We start from the raw sequence: 17,070 nt of genomic DNA, 5'->3' as shown, positions 1-17,070 counted from the left end.
ATTGACGACTAGCAGTCCATTGCTTTCGCTGTGAGTGGATGCGCGGCTGATCAGATGGTATGGTAGGAGTTGAGAGCAGTAGTGGGAGGTCACAGTAGAGGACGTGGAGTTCGCAAAGTGCTACAGTAAGCAATCCGCTTAACTCGGAAGATGTACGCTAAAGTATCAGCGCTGCCCAACCATCTCGGCGAGGTTATACACATGCTCACGTATACTGAACCACCAGGTACTGTCCAAAGAGTATAGCGGCCGACATTGAAATCAACCGCGACCGCCCAGTATGGTAGCTGGCCCTCGACTCGACACTGTGGCCGGTGAGGTTACTAGTCTCTCAGCGGCTCGCAGAGGTCCCTCTATAAAACCCACGCCCTGTATTGCTCTACCACCTTCTCTAGCGTGCTCAGTCTGCATTGGGCTCCCCTCTACCATCGAATATCGCACTTGGATCTGAATCATCCTTTCGAATCTCAAAGCACTTCGATATTTTGTGCACCACCAAGCCACGAGTGTAAGCCTCATCCTCCATCTCTCAGCAACTATCCGGCTGCCTACTAAACCTCCCCTCCAAAGTGCTTGTTTATCTTGACACATCTTGTGCGAAAAGTATACACTTGCTTCTTCAAGGCCAGCATTTCCCCGACACAATGGCAGGCTCGAACTTCAACACCATCTACAACGCCCCCGAGTTTACCCACGAACACCAGCGCGCGTACGAAAAGATGTTCTACGGCATGAACTCCGAGTTCGCAAACATCCAAGACGGCTACCTGGACAAGGAGTAAGTTTTGTTCAATGATTGATAGACTGAATGTACACTTACACACATGCAGCTACGACCGCCCAGTCGTCTTCGGCAACGGCAACAATGAACAGCTCGCCTTTGCGCCCCAGGGCAACTTTGAGGAGCGCGACCTCAACTACAAGGCCGTTGACGCCTACGCTCGCGCTACTAGGAAGTCGTGGGGTCGTCGATTCACACAGCCGCTTCTTAGCTTTCCGTCTCGTGTTGCCTCTATTGCCATCCCTGCCGCAAGCTACCTAGGCTCCGTTGCGGGCAAGCCTACTCAGATCAAGCCTGTTCTGGGCAAGCGTCGTCGTTGCGTTTGCGGTGATTGCGACGATTGCACCACAGGCAAAGAGCGCTGGGTGCCTCTCGGTCCCGTTGGCCAACCTGCTAACAACGTCACCAACCCCAACATCCACGACTACGTGCGTCCCCCTCGCAAGTTGCGCTTCGGGGGCTGGTTCCAGGGAAAGGAGGACAACTCGTGGACCGTGGACCCGCGCACCGGCCATCGCATCCCAGCTTAGGTGCAGCCCCTACCACCAGAGTGATGTAAGTCTCGAGACTATGGTGTACTTCCTACTCCAGAACTTCTCGAACCGTTTACCAGCCAAGAGAAAAATTCATCATTAAAATTCTCGGATCACGTTGACCCCGCTAGCCAAGGTCACGGTGAGATCAAACAGGTCTCATTGATTTGGTGTACTTGGCTTGGTTAAACAAAACGGCAATCCCCATGTTTCCAACAACCCGACCATGATTTACCAATTCATGGACATCGTTCATCGGCCAAAAGCTTGCTTTCACGGATCCCCGGCTATCACTCAAGATCCCAATGCTCTCATTAGGCGGGAGCATCGCATCCGAGCGAACATTTCACGTTAAATGGTTGTTAATTGAAATCCTTCTCATTCAGAAGGTTAACATACTTGTCGCTCGATGGCCACAGGGCTCATCCTCAGGCTAGAGGCTACCTGTGTTTTCTCAATACAACGTGCTTACAAACGAATAAGTTCCAATGGTGACTTGATCTGAAACGGCATTGCAACTAGATGTGATAGGCTACTATGACAAGTGCCCTGTGTATCCGTCAAGCAAATTGAGTTCTCTAAGGGACGCATCGAGATGTATATCAAGTCGATGATCCGCACAACACCCAAAGCAGCGCCTGTCGAAATTCAATTGCCATAACGTGAGGAAATTAGAACATAGAAGCACTACATTCATGCCACTCTACAAGCTGCTCACAATATCCAGGGACTCGTTTTCGCGTGAGCAAGCATCCAGTCGCTAAGCCAACTAGGCGCTACAAGGGACGTTGACTTCGCCCCCAACCCAACGGAACCGAGTAGTGGTGACTCAACCACACCCCGCCCCTACCATAACTATATATACGCCACAGCACAGTCATCACAACCACAACAACAAATTCCCTCACCGCACGCCCGGCAAAGCTCATTCAACGTCATCACAACCATGTTACTAAATCTGCCCGACGAACTCCTCGTCGCCATCGTGAACGCAGTACGTACCACAGCCTTGTCCAAACAACGCGCAGCATCCACTATGCTTGCATCACGTGGTCCCGCCCTCGTCTCGTCATAATCTAACAAATTATAGCTTTCCTCTGCCCCGGAACTCCAATCACTGGCCTGCACATGCACACGCCTCTACGGCATCACGCTGCCGGCATACTACAGGGCTTTTGCACGTACCAAAAGGTGCGATGCGCTCGTTGCGGCGGCCGTGCATGGGAATGCTAGAGCTGTGGAATTGTTGGTCAAAGAGGAGGGGTGGGTGAAGGGAAGTAGTTGGGGGAAGGGTAGGGCGATGTTTAGGGCGTATGCTGGGGGTAAGAAATACGGTAAGGGCAGCGCGCTCGTGGCTGCTATTGAATCTGGGCGAAGAGACATCGCACTTTTCGTCCTTGAGCACGGAGCTGACCCAAATGCGGACGCGGGATCGGTTGGGAATGCGCTCGAGGCGGCGGTCGATCGGCAGCAGACGGAGATCGCGCAAGCGCTTCTGCAACATGGCGCCAATGTAGAGCACATGTTTAATGGAGAAAGGAGCAATCGATCGGCATTGCTGATTGCGGCGAGGAAGGGATACACGGAAATTGTGGAGATGCTGCTCGATCACGGAGCCGATCCTGATGCGGCAGTGGGACACGAGCAGATGTTTCCTCTGCATACAGCGGCGGCGAAAGGGCATCTGGGGTGTGTGGAGGTGTTGATTGAGGGGGGGGCGGATGTGAATTATCGAAATGAGAAGCATGGGCGGGCGTTGTCAGCGGCATTGGAAGCCGGGCATGAAGATGTGGTACGGTTTCTGATCGAGCGGGGAGCAGAAGATAAAATTGTGGAAGGTTTGGACAACAAGTGGCTCCCCGGTACGGCGTTCAACATCGTTTCGAGAGAGAGGAGATGGCGCGACCTTTTTGAGATTTTGCTGGAGCGGATGGACTACTCGAGCCACATCGCTGGAAATGCTTTCGTGTCTGTCGCGCGCGATGGTGAGGCGGGCATGGTCGAGCATTTCTTGCGTAAGGGAGTCGATCTCGAGAAACACGGTCCGCGTGCCCTCGGCGTAGCGAGCATTAAAGGCCATCTCCACATCCTCCAACGCCTTCTAACCGCTGGCGTCGACGTCAACCAGGAAGTTCCAAAGCGCGGATCCGCCCTCCTCCGTGCCGCAACCCTCGGCCAGGTGGACTGCGTGAGAGCTCTCCTCGCTCACGGCGCCTCGCCCAACGTCATCTTCGGCACGCCTCGCCATGAATGGCGTGGCTACTCCCGAGCAGTCTTCTGCAGTACGCCGCTCCAGGCAGCGTGCTGGGGCCGGGGGTATGCCGATAAAAGCATTGAATACAAGGACATCGTGCGAATGCTACTCGAAGCGGGCGCAGATCCCAACGTCTCTGGCGCACGCTGGTTCCACCCGCTGAATCTCGCAGCCTACTGCGGCAACGCGGCCATCGTGCAGCTGCTGCTGGAGCACGGCTCGGATCCATCTGCACGAGGACCTGTGTATATGGATAACGCACTCCAGGCTGCTGTGAAGAGTCGCAACACCGCTATTGTCAAGCTACTACTCAAGCACGGAGCAGAGACCGCGGGTTCGGGGGCGCTGCAGGCCGCGTGTGGAGCGGCATATGCCAGCGAGGGACAATTGGAGACGGTGAAGCTGCTTCTGGACCACGGTGCTGACCCGAACGATAAGAGCGATGCATACGTATGTACTGGTTATATCAATGCGCTGGCGGGCCAACCTCCGGGATCGGTATTCTACACACCGCTGGAGGTTGCGAGGCGTTGGAATAATAAGTGCAACGATCAGATCATCGAGCTGCTGTGGAATCGGGGAGCAAGAGATGGGGATTGGCGTTGGGAACCGAGACGTAAGTATCATATGAGTGCTTTCATTCCTTCGCTGACATATTCCATAGCCTCTGAAGAGCTTGTCCTCAATGGTACGCGAAAATTTGCATGCCACAGGTGTGGAAGAGTGGCCTGTCGGCGAGTACGAGGGTCTATCGGCGTTTAGTGAGTGATGCTCATTTCTGAACTCTGTGCGTTTTCGGTCTGCGTGTACAAATTGCGAGACTGTCAAGGAACTGTTAATTTTACATTTTCGTCAATTGCTTCGAATGATGTTCAACAAGAAGTGACTCGGCCCCTGGAGAGGCTATGCTTCGGAGCTCGATGCAAAGACAGACCAATAGCTGTCCATTGGGGCTAGTTCCATGTATTTGCCCCTCTGAAGAATTAAAAATGAAAAAAGTAAAAATAATAACAATATTAAAACCAAAATTGGTAGGCCACATACATTTCTGCCAACCGAGTGTGTGTCTTGTGTGTTGTTGCATCATGGCGCCAGCTTGGCCAGACAAGGGTGAGCGAGCGAGATCGCGTGACGTCATCGCTCGATGTCAAACGTTCGCGACTCTTGCACCTCGCGTTCCGAAGCCATCGCAGCATCGCCATGCCTTTCGAGGCGCAATTGCAATAGTACTTCGAAACATGTTTCCCACAGCTGCACGGCATTATGCCGCCCAGCGCAGCTCCGTTCACGTGCGGAGCAGGCTACAGGGGGTGCTGACAAGGTGCGTGTACGGAAAGCTTAATTGTCGATCATCGACGAGTTAACAAGACGACAGGAATCCCAGACTACCGTGGAGCGCCTACGCACCACCGGGAAGCCGATATGCTTCGTTACAGGCTGGAGAAGATAAGTCGGGGCATATAAGCGCGGGACCGGATGAGGGCCTGCTGTTCTTTGACAGTACGTCAAGGGAACTGTCTTTCACCGCAGCGGACAACCTGTACTAACATGCTAAGATGTGTTTCCACTGAAGATTCAAAAACTCATCAGCCCTACCCTCGAGAGCGACACATCGTCCAGTTTCTTGAACCGCGTCATCAACCCTTTGGTCACGGGCACCGATCCTAAAACTGTCATCGACAAAGCCAGCGCTAAAGCTAACATCTCAATAAAAGCTACGGAGACACTTTTACGATTAAATGAAGGTGGTGCCTTTGTCAAGTTTACACACGATGGCAGCACTTCAACATCCAAAGTCGAAAAAGTTCTCAAGCAGTACCTCAAGGAGCAGCCTGTGAAACCGTGGTGGAGTCCGTGGAGACGAATGCACGTAAGCGTTGTGCAGGGACGCCCATGGGTGGAGGACCTCTTCCGCATGCCCTCGCCCCGGCTCCGCGTCGAATTTGTTCCTCCCGAACCGGGTGCAGAGGCTGTCGAGCTATCTCAAGAACAACTCTATTCTTTCTTTCGACAATATGGAAAGCTGCAGGACATTGTCATTCAGCCGCCTGATTCGAAGGTTTTACCTAAGTTTGCCTACTTGGACTACTCGAAATTGTCAAATGCGATTATGGCAAAGAATTGTCTGCATGGGTTCGTGGTACCTGAGGCAGAAGGAGGAGGGAAGACGGGAACACTGCTGAGGCTCAAGTACGAGCAGAAAATCAAGGCTCATTGGATTCGGGATTGGCTGGTCAATCATCCAAGGATAGTGATCCCGATAGTTGCGGCGCTAGTAGCGGGTATCACAGTGGCTATCTTTGATCCGTAAGTTGGTGCTGAGACATTAGTATGACGATACTGACCAGTGCCAGGATACGTACATTCTTCGTGAAGGCACACATCACCAGAACTTTGCACCTCCAAGACAACAAATACTACAAGAAACTCGTTGGCTACGCAACGGACTTCATCCCTTGGCACCACAAGGTCGATGATGATACTGGTATGGACGTAGTCTGGGATGACCGCAAGGACAATATCGAACAAATACAGACTTGGCTTATGGAAACTGCCGACACGTTCATCATCGTGCAAGGACCCCGTGGATCTGGAAAGAAAGAGCTGGTCCTTGATCAAGCCCTCAAAGACCGCAAACACAAACTCGTTATCGACTGCAAACCTATTCAAGAAGCTCGCGGAGACAGCGCCACAATCAACGCTGCGGCAGCATGCGTGGGATACAAGCCAGTCTTCTCCTGGATGAACAGCATAAGTGGGATGATTGATATGGCAGCGCAAGGTGCGACTGGCGTGAAGACTGGGTTTTCGGAGACGCTGGATTCGCAACTTGCGAAGATCTGGAATACGACAGGGAATGCCCTCAGGCAGATTGCACTGGATCAACGGCACAAGGCTGATAAGGATGCGCATTTGGGTGACGACGAGTGGCTGGAGGCACATCCCGAGAAGAGACCTGTTGTTGTCATTGACAACTTCTTGCACAAGAGCCAGGAGGGTGGTGTGGTATATGACAAGATCGCTGACTGGTAAGTTAGCCCCAGCACTATCGACCTCATGTCGCTTATGTTGTGGCTACGCCGGATGGTCAACTGGTCGCTAGACTTTTGTGTGTCACTCTTTCGACGCGTTGCTAACAATCATCCCAGGGCCGCACGTCTCACGACCGCCAACATCGCCCACGTCGTATTCCTCACAAACGACGTCTCGTATAGCAAGTCTCTCTCCAAAGCACTCCCAGATAGGGTCTTCAGGAATATTCCCCTTGCGGATTGCAGCCCGCAGGTCGCAAAGAAGTATGTCCTACGACACCTAGACGCCGATGTCGCCGACGATCCCGAGCCGAAGGATGGCTCCGAGAAGCAAGTTCCCTCCCAGACCCGCGATGATCTCGGCGAATTGGACACTTGCCTCAATCTTCTCGGCGGCCGTCTCACAGACCTCGAATTCCTGGCCCGAAGAATCAAGACTGGCGAAACACCCATCAAGGCAGTCAACGCAATAATCGATCAGTCCGCAAGCGAGATCCTTAAGATGTACATCTTCGGCATTGCAGATGAAGAGGGCGACAAGAAGTGGAGCCCTGAGCAAGCTTGGCTACTCATCAAGGAACTCGCAAAGAACGAATCGCTGCGGTACAACGAGCTTCTCCTCTCTGACGTGTTCTCAACCAACGGTGAGAAGACCGTTCGCGCGCTTGAGCAAGCGGAGCTTATCACCATCGTCTCTTCCCCCTCCGGTCGCCCTTCCCAAATTCGCCCCGGAAAGCCCGTGTATCACCCAGCATTTAAGCGGCTTACAGAGGACAAAGTGCTGAAGAGTCGCTTGGATCTTGCCATACTGAAAGAACTGACTAAAGTGGAGAGCGCAACGATTGAGAAGTGTGAGACAGAGTTGCTGAAGCTGAGCGAGATTGAGGGCCGTCCGGCCATGTTAGCGGGTCGGGTACAGTACCTTTTGGCGAAGTTGCAGAAAAGCCAAGAGAAGGTCGAGAACTATGAGGGAGAGATGGGTGTATTGAAGAAAGTGTTGGGGAGCGAGCACTGAAGTGGTTGCGGGCACAAGTTGTTGTGAGTGTCGTATACATGATACCAATCTCCTTTCAATCGCAGTGTAAATGTATGGCCAGGCACGAGAATGCTTCAAAAATCTTAAAGTCAACGGCGTCGTGTTCCATGCCTCCCGCAAACTACTTCCTATCACAATTAACCCATGAAGTCCGGAACAATTCTGCCCCGCATGGGCTAAATATTGTGCCGACTGGTCGGGCAAACAGCAAAGATTTCGAAAACAATTCTCAAATGGCTTGTCAGAAATTCTGATGTCTCTGACCATTCTGACAGCGACGTTGAAACCCTTCGCTTTGCTGGTCGTTGTGTTGTCGTGCGAACGAGATGCCCCACCTGACGAATGCCTCGGCAAGGATCGGCTGCGTGCATCCCAACCTCTCCTCCATCGATTAGGTCCCACTTTGGCATCTCAACTGCGTATGTCATCATCGTATTTGTAAGATATGCGGAGGCACTTTTGTCGACTGCTACATTTACGGTGTGAATGTTGTCCCGGCTAGTTACAGTGGATCACCAAAAGTCCCATATAAATGTCAAGCTCTAGCATCCCGAGGACATATAACACCATCAGCAATCCACCTAGTACGAACTTAGACATGTCAAACATGTCTCGCAACATCCTTATCACTGGAGCTTCTGGCTACCTTGGCGGCACCTTCCTCAAACTCCTGAAAGACGCCGGCCTACCGGCCCACAAGATCTACGCCGTGGTCCGCTCTGACAAGCAAGCTGAGGCCGTCGAGCAGTACAATGCCTCCCCACTCTCCCTCGACGTGTCCAACACGGACGCAGTATCCACCGCCATCATAGATAACAACATCTCAATCATATACCACCTGCACAACCCCCTCGACACCAGCACACCCGCGTGGATCAAGGCCCTCGCAACCGTGAAGCAGCATACCGGCCAAGATGTCCACTTCCTCCTCACCACAGGCGCCAAGCTGTTCTCCTCTCACGCCGGTGCCCCCACGGACCCTTTCTCTGACACAGACCCTTCTCTTCTCTCCATTCAACAGTCTCAGCCAGGAAAAGCGCCAATCGACGCGATGGGCCTCGGCGCGCATTGTAACAACCTCGTGATCGCAACTGCAAAAGCGCACGGCGTCAAGTCTTATATCTTCGCGCCATGCATTGTGTATGGCCGCGGGCTGGGCTTCGGAAATAAGATTTCCATCCAGACGGTTGCGGTGGTGAAGGCGGCGGTTGCGACGAGGCGCGTGTACAAGGTCGATGAGGGACGTCCTACTTGGCCGGTTTGTCATGTCGAGGACAACTCGACGCTGTACATTGAGATCTTGAGGGGGATCTTGGAGGGCAGGGATATTGGAAGTGGGGAGAATGGGTATTTCCTCGCCAGCCCGGGGAGCGTTGCGTGGGACGACATCTACGCTGCCATGGGCAAAGCCTTGAAGAAGAGGGGAGTCGTTGACGATGAGACGGTTGTAAAGGCCGACAAGACTGCCTTGGAGAAGATGGGAGAGGGGATGGACTGCCCAGCGGACTTTGTGCCGATGCAGTTAGGCGGGCTGTGCACTTGGGTGCCTAAGCACGGCAAGAAGATTGGATGGAAGCCGAAGTATGCCGCGGAGCATATACTGGAGGCTGCGGATGCGGAGGTTGAGCTCATTCTGGAGCATCTGGAGAACGCGAGGAGCTATGCGATTCCAAAGGGGACGCCATTGAAGCAGTGAACCACGATCGTGTCAGGGCCTATGCCAATACGGGAGAATATTGTGGTGGATAATATCAATATGTACGATGGAGCTCATGCTATGCACTTGGAAATGATGAAACCAGACCAGGATCGACGATCGCAGAAGCCCAACATCGAGTGGTCTACAGAATCCAGAGCTGTAACATGTGAGGGAGAGGCGTCCTTTTCCGAGCTGTCAGCAGCGCACCTAATCTCCGGAGACTGATGTCCTAGGTGTAATCGAGACTTTTGGCGTAGTCACATCTGAACCTTGTCTAGGCTGCCTTGTTGGGCATGCATGTTATCAGGAAGCCACATCTATTCCTGACTATAACGGCCCGCGCGAAAAGGTAGAATGTGATCTAGATATGCTTGCTTGGTAATCCCGTTCGCAACTTCAAAACAGGAAGTCCGAGTGTTTGCTTCGATCAAGGGTTTTTTTTTTTTTTTCGAATGATTATCTGGTTTTGGCATGTAAGGTTGATGTGTATTCCGTCCATCTGTTTTTCAACGTGATTTCGAAGCTACGATCACAAGGGCAGGCAGTCGAACATCGTTCGAGATCACTGAATCCTTCTTTCTGACTACCTGTCTTGATCTGGATCGGAGATCGCACTCACGGTACTTTTGAAGGGGTCAGCACCATCCCTAATGGTATATTGATACTGATTGAACATCTCCTCCCCGACCCAAATCAACATTGCATAACGAACAACATATTCGGGCTCCACGCCATGTCGTCATATGCGTCTGTAATCCGGCAGTATTTAATAACACACTCAATTAAGCTCGACGACTCCGGTAGCTGGGCCTGATTAGCCGACGATTAATATCACTGTCACGCGCCACTCCCCCATATTAATTACTCTATACCCCTCCATATTACCTCCGCCCAGCCATGGTGACAACAACGTCGCATGCACAGTGCAATACTGCCTTCGCCGCCTACCAGGTCGCGTCGCGAGTGCGGCCCATTCAGCCGCATGCGTTATCCCCGGGCGCAGCATGATGTCGTCGCCGCGGGGAATCGATATCGATGGACAGTAGATAAATTGGTTGCACGTCCGCGATACAGCGCTCACTCGCTACCTCCGCTGACATTCTTCCCCGAACACGATGAAGACCTTCGCTCTCCTCTTGGCAGCCGCGTCGGCGGTTAGCGCTCACTGTATGTTCATTTGGTGAACCAGAGTCTGAGATGGAAGTGATGCTGATCGCGAACAGACACTCTGCCGACCATCAACGGCGCCCCTGCTTGGAGCGCCGTCCGCCAGGCCAAGAACTGGCAGAACAACGGCTTCGTCGGCGACGTGACAAGCAGCGACATCCGCTGCAACCAGCTCTACGCCGGGAACGAGACCGTGTCTGTAGCCGCGGGATCCAGTGTCAAGGTCAACGTCAACCCCAACGCGTACCACCCCGGCCCTTTCCAGTCGTACCTTGCCAAGGTGCCCGAGGGCCAGGATGTCAACAAGTGGGACCCCACGGGAGCAGTGTGGTTCAGGATCTACGCTGAGCAGCCCAAGTTTGGATCGCAGTTGACTTGGTTGAGTATGTCATCTCCTTTCCTCTCATCCGGCATACTCATGGGCAAGAAAGCTAACAAACACAGGTGCTGCCAACTATGACATCAAGATCCCGTCCTGCATTCCCGCAGGCAAGTATCTCATGCGCAACGAGCACATTGGTCTGCACGTGGCCCAGAGCTCCGGCGGTGCGCAGTTCTATCTTAGCTGCGCCCAGATCGAGGTCACTGGTGGCGGGTCGAAGACGCCGACGAACCTGGCGGCTTTCCCGGGTGCGTACAAGGCGAGTGACCCGGGAATTTTGATCAACATCAACTACCCCGTTCCTACGAGCTATGTAAACCCTGGACCTGCTACTTTCACTTGCTAAGCGGGTTGAGGAGGATGGAGTATAGAGTATCGAAGCATGTATGAAGGATGGAAGAGATAGAAGTAACATTATGTACAAGTTGCATAAACGCAGAGAATAGAGAATGCTGTAAAAGAGTAGATTTTTTAGAGAGGCTTGAATTGTGTCCAACACCGCGCTGAGACGAGGTAATGTAAAGTACATACTGACGGTGGGATGCTGCTTAGGGCCCGCAGCTGCACGTTGATACTTTCGCCAGCTTTCGCGTTGGATTGCCAAGTGCATGGGCCGTTCATACGCGGAAGCGATCCATTTTGAGAGGACCAATGACTACGCAAACGCTTGGCCGTGAGTTTCTCGACCCCTCGACCCATCTCTGTATACCATACCCCTTCTTCACCCCCTGAAATCCACCGCAAGCCAGGACCCGACCCCACCACGCTTTCCTCCTCTTGTCATTGTCTCCCCTCCTCCATCATCCCTTCGGCCAGCGCCACATTGCTCCCGCCGTTAATCCCCGCTTCCGGCGCATCCACCAGCCCCCACGGCCCCTTTGCAATAGCCTCCCCACGGAACTTGACCAGCAGTCCAACAGCCATAGGCCCGAGAATCGTGTTTAGCAAAATCGCCCAGATGGCGGTGATGAAACCGTCGGATGATACGTAGGACGTGTTGTTGTATCCTATCTCGACAATGAGCAGGCCGATTTCGCCGCGCGCGACCATGGCCATGCCGAGAAGTAGGGCGGGTGAGAGGGAGGTCGAGTGCACGGTGCGAGAGAGTCCCTTTTTCTCTTGGGGCGCTGGGGACTTGGAGCGGCGGGGACAGGTTGCAAAGGAGGAAATGGGAATCACAATCCCAACAAGGAACTTGGCCACCAGCATGAGCAACGTGTACACGAGGCCCCTCCAGACCGCTCGCCCGGACCAGAGGTCTAGGAAGGGGATTGCGAAGCCGATGGAGGCGAAGAATAGTGGTGCCAACACGTACGTCTGCGTATCGAGACAGTACAGCTCGAATGTATGCACGAACGTCGGGCTTTTGTCTTTCTCTTTCTCGCCTTGCTCGCGGGAGAGCACGACGAACGGGCCCGAGGGATGTTTGCTGGGTAAATACGTGAGAAATGTGCCCGCGAGGAAGGCGCCGAACAGGACCGACGTCCCCGCGAAGGAAGCGATAGCAATAAACGCGGACAGGACAAGGATCATGAGCGTGATGTTGGAGAGGTGGTCCAGCTTCGCGAAATGGTGCTCGACCCAGCCTCTAAACAGCGGCGCGAAGACCCATTTTGCGAGGACCGGCGTGAGGAGCGCCATCGCCGCAGAAGCGACGATGGGTCGGCCGATGAGCCAGCCGAGATTTGGCGCAGGGCTAGAGGAGAGCGTGCCGAGCTGGTGGATGACGCTGCTCATGACCAGCCCGGAGACGTCGTCCATAACAGCCGCGCTGATAAGTACGGCGCCGACGCGGGTTTGCGACAGGTCCACGGACTTCGAGGCCCCGGCTATCACGGCGAAGGTGGTACCCAGGGAGGTTGCGCTGAGGGCGGCGGCGATGATGAAGGTTTCGACTGCGCCGTAGCCGAAGCCTAGGTACAGGAGGAGGTAGCTGAAGCCGATAGGGCAGAGGACGCCGGTTGCAGCAGCGATGAGACTGAGTCCGAAGTTCGCCTTCAGGAGGTCCAGCCGCGTTGACAGGCCGCCCTCGAAGATGATCAGGATGAGCCCGATGTAGCCCAGGTACAGGAATGTCTCTTGCCAGTCATGGTGCAGGATGTTGGCTAAAGGCTGGCCGTAGATGATACCGACTGCAATGGGCCCTATGATTCCCGCGCGGATTATCTTGTTGGAGGCATACTCGGAGATCCAGAGGAAGGTAAAGAAGGAGACTAGGATGAGGATGTCGATGACTAGAGTTCTATATGAGTCAATCACGAAAGTGTCAAGAATCGGGTGGGTGACATACTTCCAGGTTCGTGGTACTGGAGGAAGGGCGCGACCATGATTGTGTGCGTGCCTTGGCTATGCAGCGCAAGTTCTCCACACTGGTGGTTGCTTGAAGCTTTTCTTGGGGGTTTGCATGTGGCGCCGAGAGTTTATAGGAAGCGCGGATACAAGAGCTATGATGACGTAGTATTAGAGATAGACTGGTTTACGGCGTCTGGGGAAAGGCCAAGGACTGGCGTGGTGAGGTTTTCATGGTCCAAGGCTTGGAGGGTCCAGCAGGGCCCATATGGGCCTTGGCTTGTATTCATCGCGGTATCAGTACTCGGGTAGATGCCAATTGTTTCGCATATCGGCAAGGTCGTGCGCATATTTCATAGAGTCAGTGCCCGTTAAGATGGAAGTACCGATGAGTGTACGTTGGAGATACATTCGCTGCATGCGGGCGATGGGCCGACGCTAGGGATGCTGAGATCTATGGTACGTAGAGTGGGTCTTCCACACTTATTTTCCGTCAAAACTCCTTCGTCAAGCCGCACATTACCTATCCATCTTGCAACATCATATTGAAGCCATCGATTTGAACTCGCAGTGGTGCATTCGATGTTCTCGCTGGACGCACTCCAGGAAGGGGAGCTGTTCCAGCCAGAAAGCTATAACCACGTCCCACAACTGGGGTGGAAAACGCTAAAGGCCATTCAACTCACTGCGCATTCATCTGGATGACTAGTACATCCTGTAGGCTCAGTTTTCCTCGCCTAGGAGATGAAATAGTATTCTTTACTTGCTCATCAAAAGGCAAACCGTCAGCTCAAATCGCTTCGGCCGCTGTACCATGCGAATGCTAGGAACTCTATCACTCGGGAAGTAATGAAACCAAGTCCTGTTCACAAGATGTTCAGGCCACTCGACAATCGAACATTCGACCAGTAATGATGCGTAGCGACATACGATGTACGAGTGTGCCACGAACAAAGGAGCGCGGGTAGAACAATACTAAGGTCACGACGGCGAGACCACGAGCTTTCCGAAAATATAGAGCCAGCCACGCAAGTCTGCAGGCGAGCCTTTGAAGTATTCGCCGTTTCTTCTTTCTGCCTCTACAAGCTGTTCTGCTAATCCCCTTCGCATCTGCTCTAATTGTAGCATCAGACTGTCGTTCGCAGTCTACGCAATGGCCGAGAAATCCGTCGCAATCGTAGGCGCAGGGCCTGCCGGCCTCATAGCGGCGCGTAAGCTACAGGCACTCACGCCCTTCAAGTTCACTATCTTCGAGAAGTCGACTCGCGTCGGTGGGCTTTGGGACCGCGAGAGCTTCATTCATCCTAAGATGATGACCAACTTCTGTCGGTTCACTGCCACGTTCTCCGACTTTGCCTGGGAGAGTGTGGATCTTGGACGGCCTGCTCCCGTATATCCACAGGCGTGGATGGTGGAAAAGTATCTGCAGGGATATGGGAGGCTCATTCCGGACGAGTGCTACGAGTTCCAGACGTGTGTCACTAGGACTGAGCGGGAGGGTGAGGGTTGGAAGATTAGTTCGACGAAGGATGGGGTGGAGAAGACGCGGTACTTTGACTACTTGGTCGTCGCGACGGGGTACCTACAGCATCCTAAGGAGCTTAGGTGCGAGATCGAGCCGTCTATCAAGACGAACCCGCTTTTCCCGGTGCCAATCCTCCACAGCACGAAATACCGCACGCTTGAACAAATCGTTCCGTTTAACGAAAGCTCCAACGACGTCCAGCGCACTGTGCTCGTCATAGGGGGCTCACATTCTGGCGCCGATATAGCATCGCTCATCGCACACCAAGCCTCGGATGCTCGATGGGGCCCCAACGGGAACCAAGCCTTTCGCGGCGTCAAGGTCATTCACGTTGGGATGAACGTTCTGCTCCCCATTCCCGGCATGGTGTGGAATAAAGCAGCAACGCACGTCTCTATGCATCCGCTCGAGTTCACGTTATGCGAGCGATCGACCCGTGAGGCTGAACCCCTCACCTTCGCCTTCACTCCAGCCAGTATCCAAGAGAATCAGGTGCTCCTCTTTTACTACAAGGAGATCATCGAAGGCGGTGTCGGAGATCTCGACTTCATGGAGAAACTGCCTGCCAACGTAGCACTAGGCGACCGCTACTACCAATGTATACAAGACGGACGCATCCAACTCATTCGGGGAGTCGTCAAGGGGCTTGAGAAAGGGCAGAATTCCGAAACCATCACTGCCAGGGTAAACGGAAAAGATGGCCAAGACGTCGTCATCCACAACATCACCGCTGTCATCAACGCAACGGGCTTCAACTCCGGAGGCGGCCTCAGTTTCCTTGCCGACGACGTCAAAGAGCAGCTCGAGTTTGACCCTGCGAACACGCGCCTCCCCGCGGTGCTGAACGCCAGCTACATGGCGCAGAACTCCAATGTGCGCGAAATTGCTCTTCTCGGCTTCGTCCCCGTCAACTGGGGCATCATCGAGATGCAGATGCGCGCAGTCGTGAACCGCTGGACCGGGCGCCCCTTCGACGAAGACGCCGAGCACATCGCCGCTCTCGGCGACCACATGCGGTACATCCAAGCCGCCATCCGCGACGAGAAGCGGAAGGAAGAGGTCCCGCAGTTCTTGTTCGGTGACTACCTGGGGCTCATGGAGCAGGCTGCGAGAGAGCTGCGCATGGAGCAGATCTACGGAAAGAACGGCGACTTCAATGGGTTATTCTGCTCCTCGCGCTTCGTCGGGCCCGGCGAGTCGAAGAGCGAGGCGCTCAAGACCATGTACGCGATACACCATCTGCAAGAGGACATCGACCGACGCAATCCTCTCCTGGCGTATGTGGCCTTTACGGGCCTTCTGGGTCGGTGGAGGAGCAAGTCGCCCGCAGACACTGCAGACACGTGCGCGGAGGCTGTATACGAGGTGGAGGCTCATCCTCGATATCCCACTGCGCCAGGGTACGACCTGGAACATGTCATAGTGCTAAAGGATGGTGACGGGAAAGAAAAATCCAGACTGGTCGCACGCTACACTGAAGTCACGTACGAGATTAGTCTTTGGGCGGTGGACACAAGCAAGGGCCCCTGTGAGACCGGGCCGTTGCTCTTCAAGGTTCCTATCGATCGCGACTCCAATGGCGAAGTGACGGCCCCTTTCGGCACTATAAGTTACCATGTAGACTTCAGGGGGAGTAGGCTTGATGGGTTCCGTGTGACGGTGGAGAAAGGATTGGCTATTGAGCAGACATTTGTCTTTGAGAGGCTGTGTGAGCAGGTCATCGCGGATGCTGCTCTCGTGGGACTGAAAGGAGAGGACTCTTCTGTGGCGGAAAAGCTCGGCGTGCAGGCGGATGAGAATGGGGTTGTGAACGATGCACTCCCAACTGCGCCTTAGGCAAGTTTCGCGCTGGCTCAAAGGTAATTGCTGAAGGATAGAGGCTTGCTTGGGGCGCGCAGGGATGCAGTCCAGCAGTGTATAATTGATCTCTTCCGTTTCACTACCTCTTTAAGTTACCGCTTTCATACGGATCGTCTTGCCAGCTATACCGGCCCGGAAGACTGGCGATACAGATCACTTTGAATCTGGGTGTGAACGGCTCGTATACCTTTTTACCTTTGTCAAACAACCACATCCTCCCCGCCGCCCAACCCCTCTCCTCGCCCCGTCCACCGTTTCAGGGTGACATGGTTAGTGACATGGTTGGTGCCGTGCACACGGCTACGTCCCTCGAGTTCATCGTGCCTCTAGCTTTTTAATCCACACAGCTCCGCTCCCCAAGTGGTATGGTTACATCAGGGCGAATGAGTCATGTCGTAACGAAGGGATACGCGTGGGCAGGTAGTCTAGTCCCGGATACCTCTCCCCCTCTGGAAATTTCCCCCTCCTCCTATTTTCCACAAGAAGGTATATTTTGGAAGCAGGCGGGAGTG

At 53.8% G+C, this 17,070-nt stretch overlaps 6 protein-coding genes across 6 annotated transcripts; 5 read left to right on the top strand and 1 right to left on the bottom strand.

The window, feature by feature from the left end:
* Window positions 1–644: 644 nt before the first annotated feature.
* On the top strand, window positions 645–1,331 carry CC84DRAFT_1208830 (uncharacterized protein; the record flags this gene model as incomplete). Its single annotated transcript, XM_018182187.1, has 2 exons — window positions 645–778; window positions 831–1,331. 2 exons carry the CDS (start codon window positions 645–647, stop codon window positions 1,309–1,311), a joined length of 615 nt encoding a protein of 204 aa, XP_018032124.1. The 3' UTR covers window positions 1,312–1,331.
* Window positions 1,332–4,687: 3,356 nt separating this feature from the next.
* CC84DRAFT_1153844 (uncharacterized protein) lies at window positions 4,688–7,748 on the top strand. Its single transcript, XM_018176855.1, has 5 exons — window positions 4,688–4,889; window positions 4,944–5,068; window positions 5,125–5,875; window positions 5,923–6,597; window positions 6,718–7,748. The coding sequence occupies exons 1-5, from the start codon at window positions 4,807–4,809 to the stop codon at window positions 7,613–7,615; spliced, it is 2,532 nt and encodes an 843-aa protein (XP_018032123.1). The 5' UTR covers window positions 4,688–4,806; the 3' UTR covers window positions 7,616–7,748.
* Window positions 7,749–7,885: 137 nt separating this feature from the next.
* On the top strand, window positions 7,886–9,779 carry CC84DRAFT_1167915 (NAD(P)-binding protein). The gene has a single exon (XM_018179285.1). It carries the CDS (start codon window positions 8,244–8,246, stop codon window positions 9,330–9,332), a length of 1,089 nt encoding a protein of 362 aa, XP_018032122.1. The 5' UTR covers window positions 7,886–8,243; the 3' UTR covers window positions 9,333–9,779.
* Window positions 9,780–10,450: 671 nt separating this feature from the next.
* Window positions 10,451–11,230, top strand: CC84DRAFT_1100329 (uncharacterized protein; the record flags this gene model as incomplete). The annotated part of the gene is made up of 3 exons (XM_018174859.1): window positions 10,451–10,502; window positions 10,559–10,885; window positions 10,947–11,230. The coding sequence occupies 3 exons, from the start codon at window positions 10,451–10,453 to the stop codon at window positions 11,228–11,230; spliced, it is 663 nt and encodes a 220-aa protein (XP_018032121.1).
* Window positions 11,231–11,305: 75 nt separating this feature from the next.
* CC84DRAFT_1208825 (Sodium/hydrogen exchanger) lies at window positions 11,306–13,665 on the bottom strand. The gene is made up of 2 exons (XM_018182186.1): window positions 13,175–13,665; window positions 11,306–13,118 (listed from the first exon to the last, which is right to left on the bottom strand). Exons 1-2 carry the CDS (start codon window positions 13,209–13,211, stop codon window positions 11,665–11,667), a joined length of 1,491 nt encoding a protein of 496 aa, XP_018032120.1. The 5' UTR covers window positions 13,212–13,665; the 3' UTR covers window positions 11,306–11,664.
* Window positions 13,666–13,894: 229 nt separating this feature from the next.
* Window positions 13,895–16,590, top strand: CC84DRAFT_1167912 (uncharacterized protein). Its single transcript, XM_018179284.1, has one exon. The coding sequence runs from the start codon at window positions 14,327–14,329 to the stop codon at window positions 16,532–16,534; it is 2,208 nt and encodes a 735-aa protein (XP_018032119.1). The 5' UTR covers window positions 13,895–14,326; the 3' UTR covers window positions 16,535–16,590.
* Window positions 16,591–17,070: the final 480 nt, after the last annotated feature.

This window comes from Paraphaeosphaeria sporulosa (assembly GCF_001642045.1).
Source record: "Paraphaeosphaeria sporulosa strain AP3s5-JAC2a unplaced genomic scaffold CC84scaffold_10, whole genome shotgun sequence".
Classification (NCBI taxonomy): Eukaryota; Fungi; Ascomycota; class Dothideomycetes; order Pleosporales; family Didymosphaeriaceae; genus Paraphaeosphaeria; species Paraphaeosphaeria sporulosa.
Note: the sequence above shows the minus strand (reverse complement) of the source record. Positions and strands in the feature narration are given on the sequence as shown.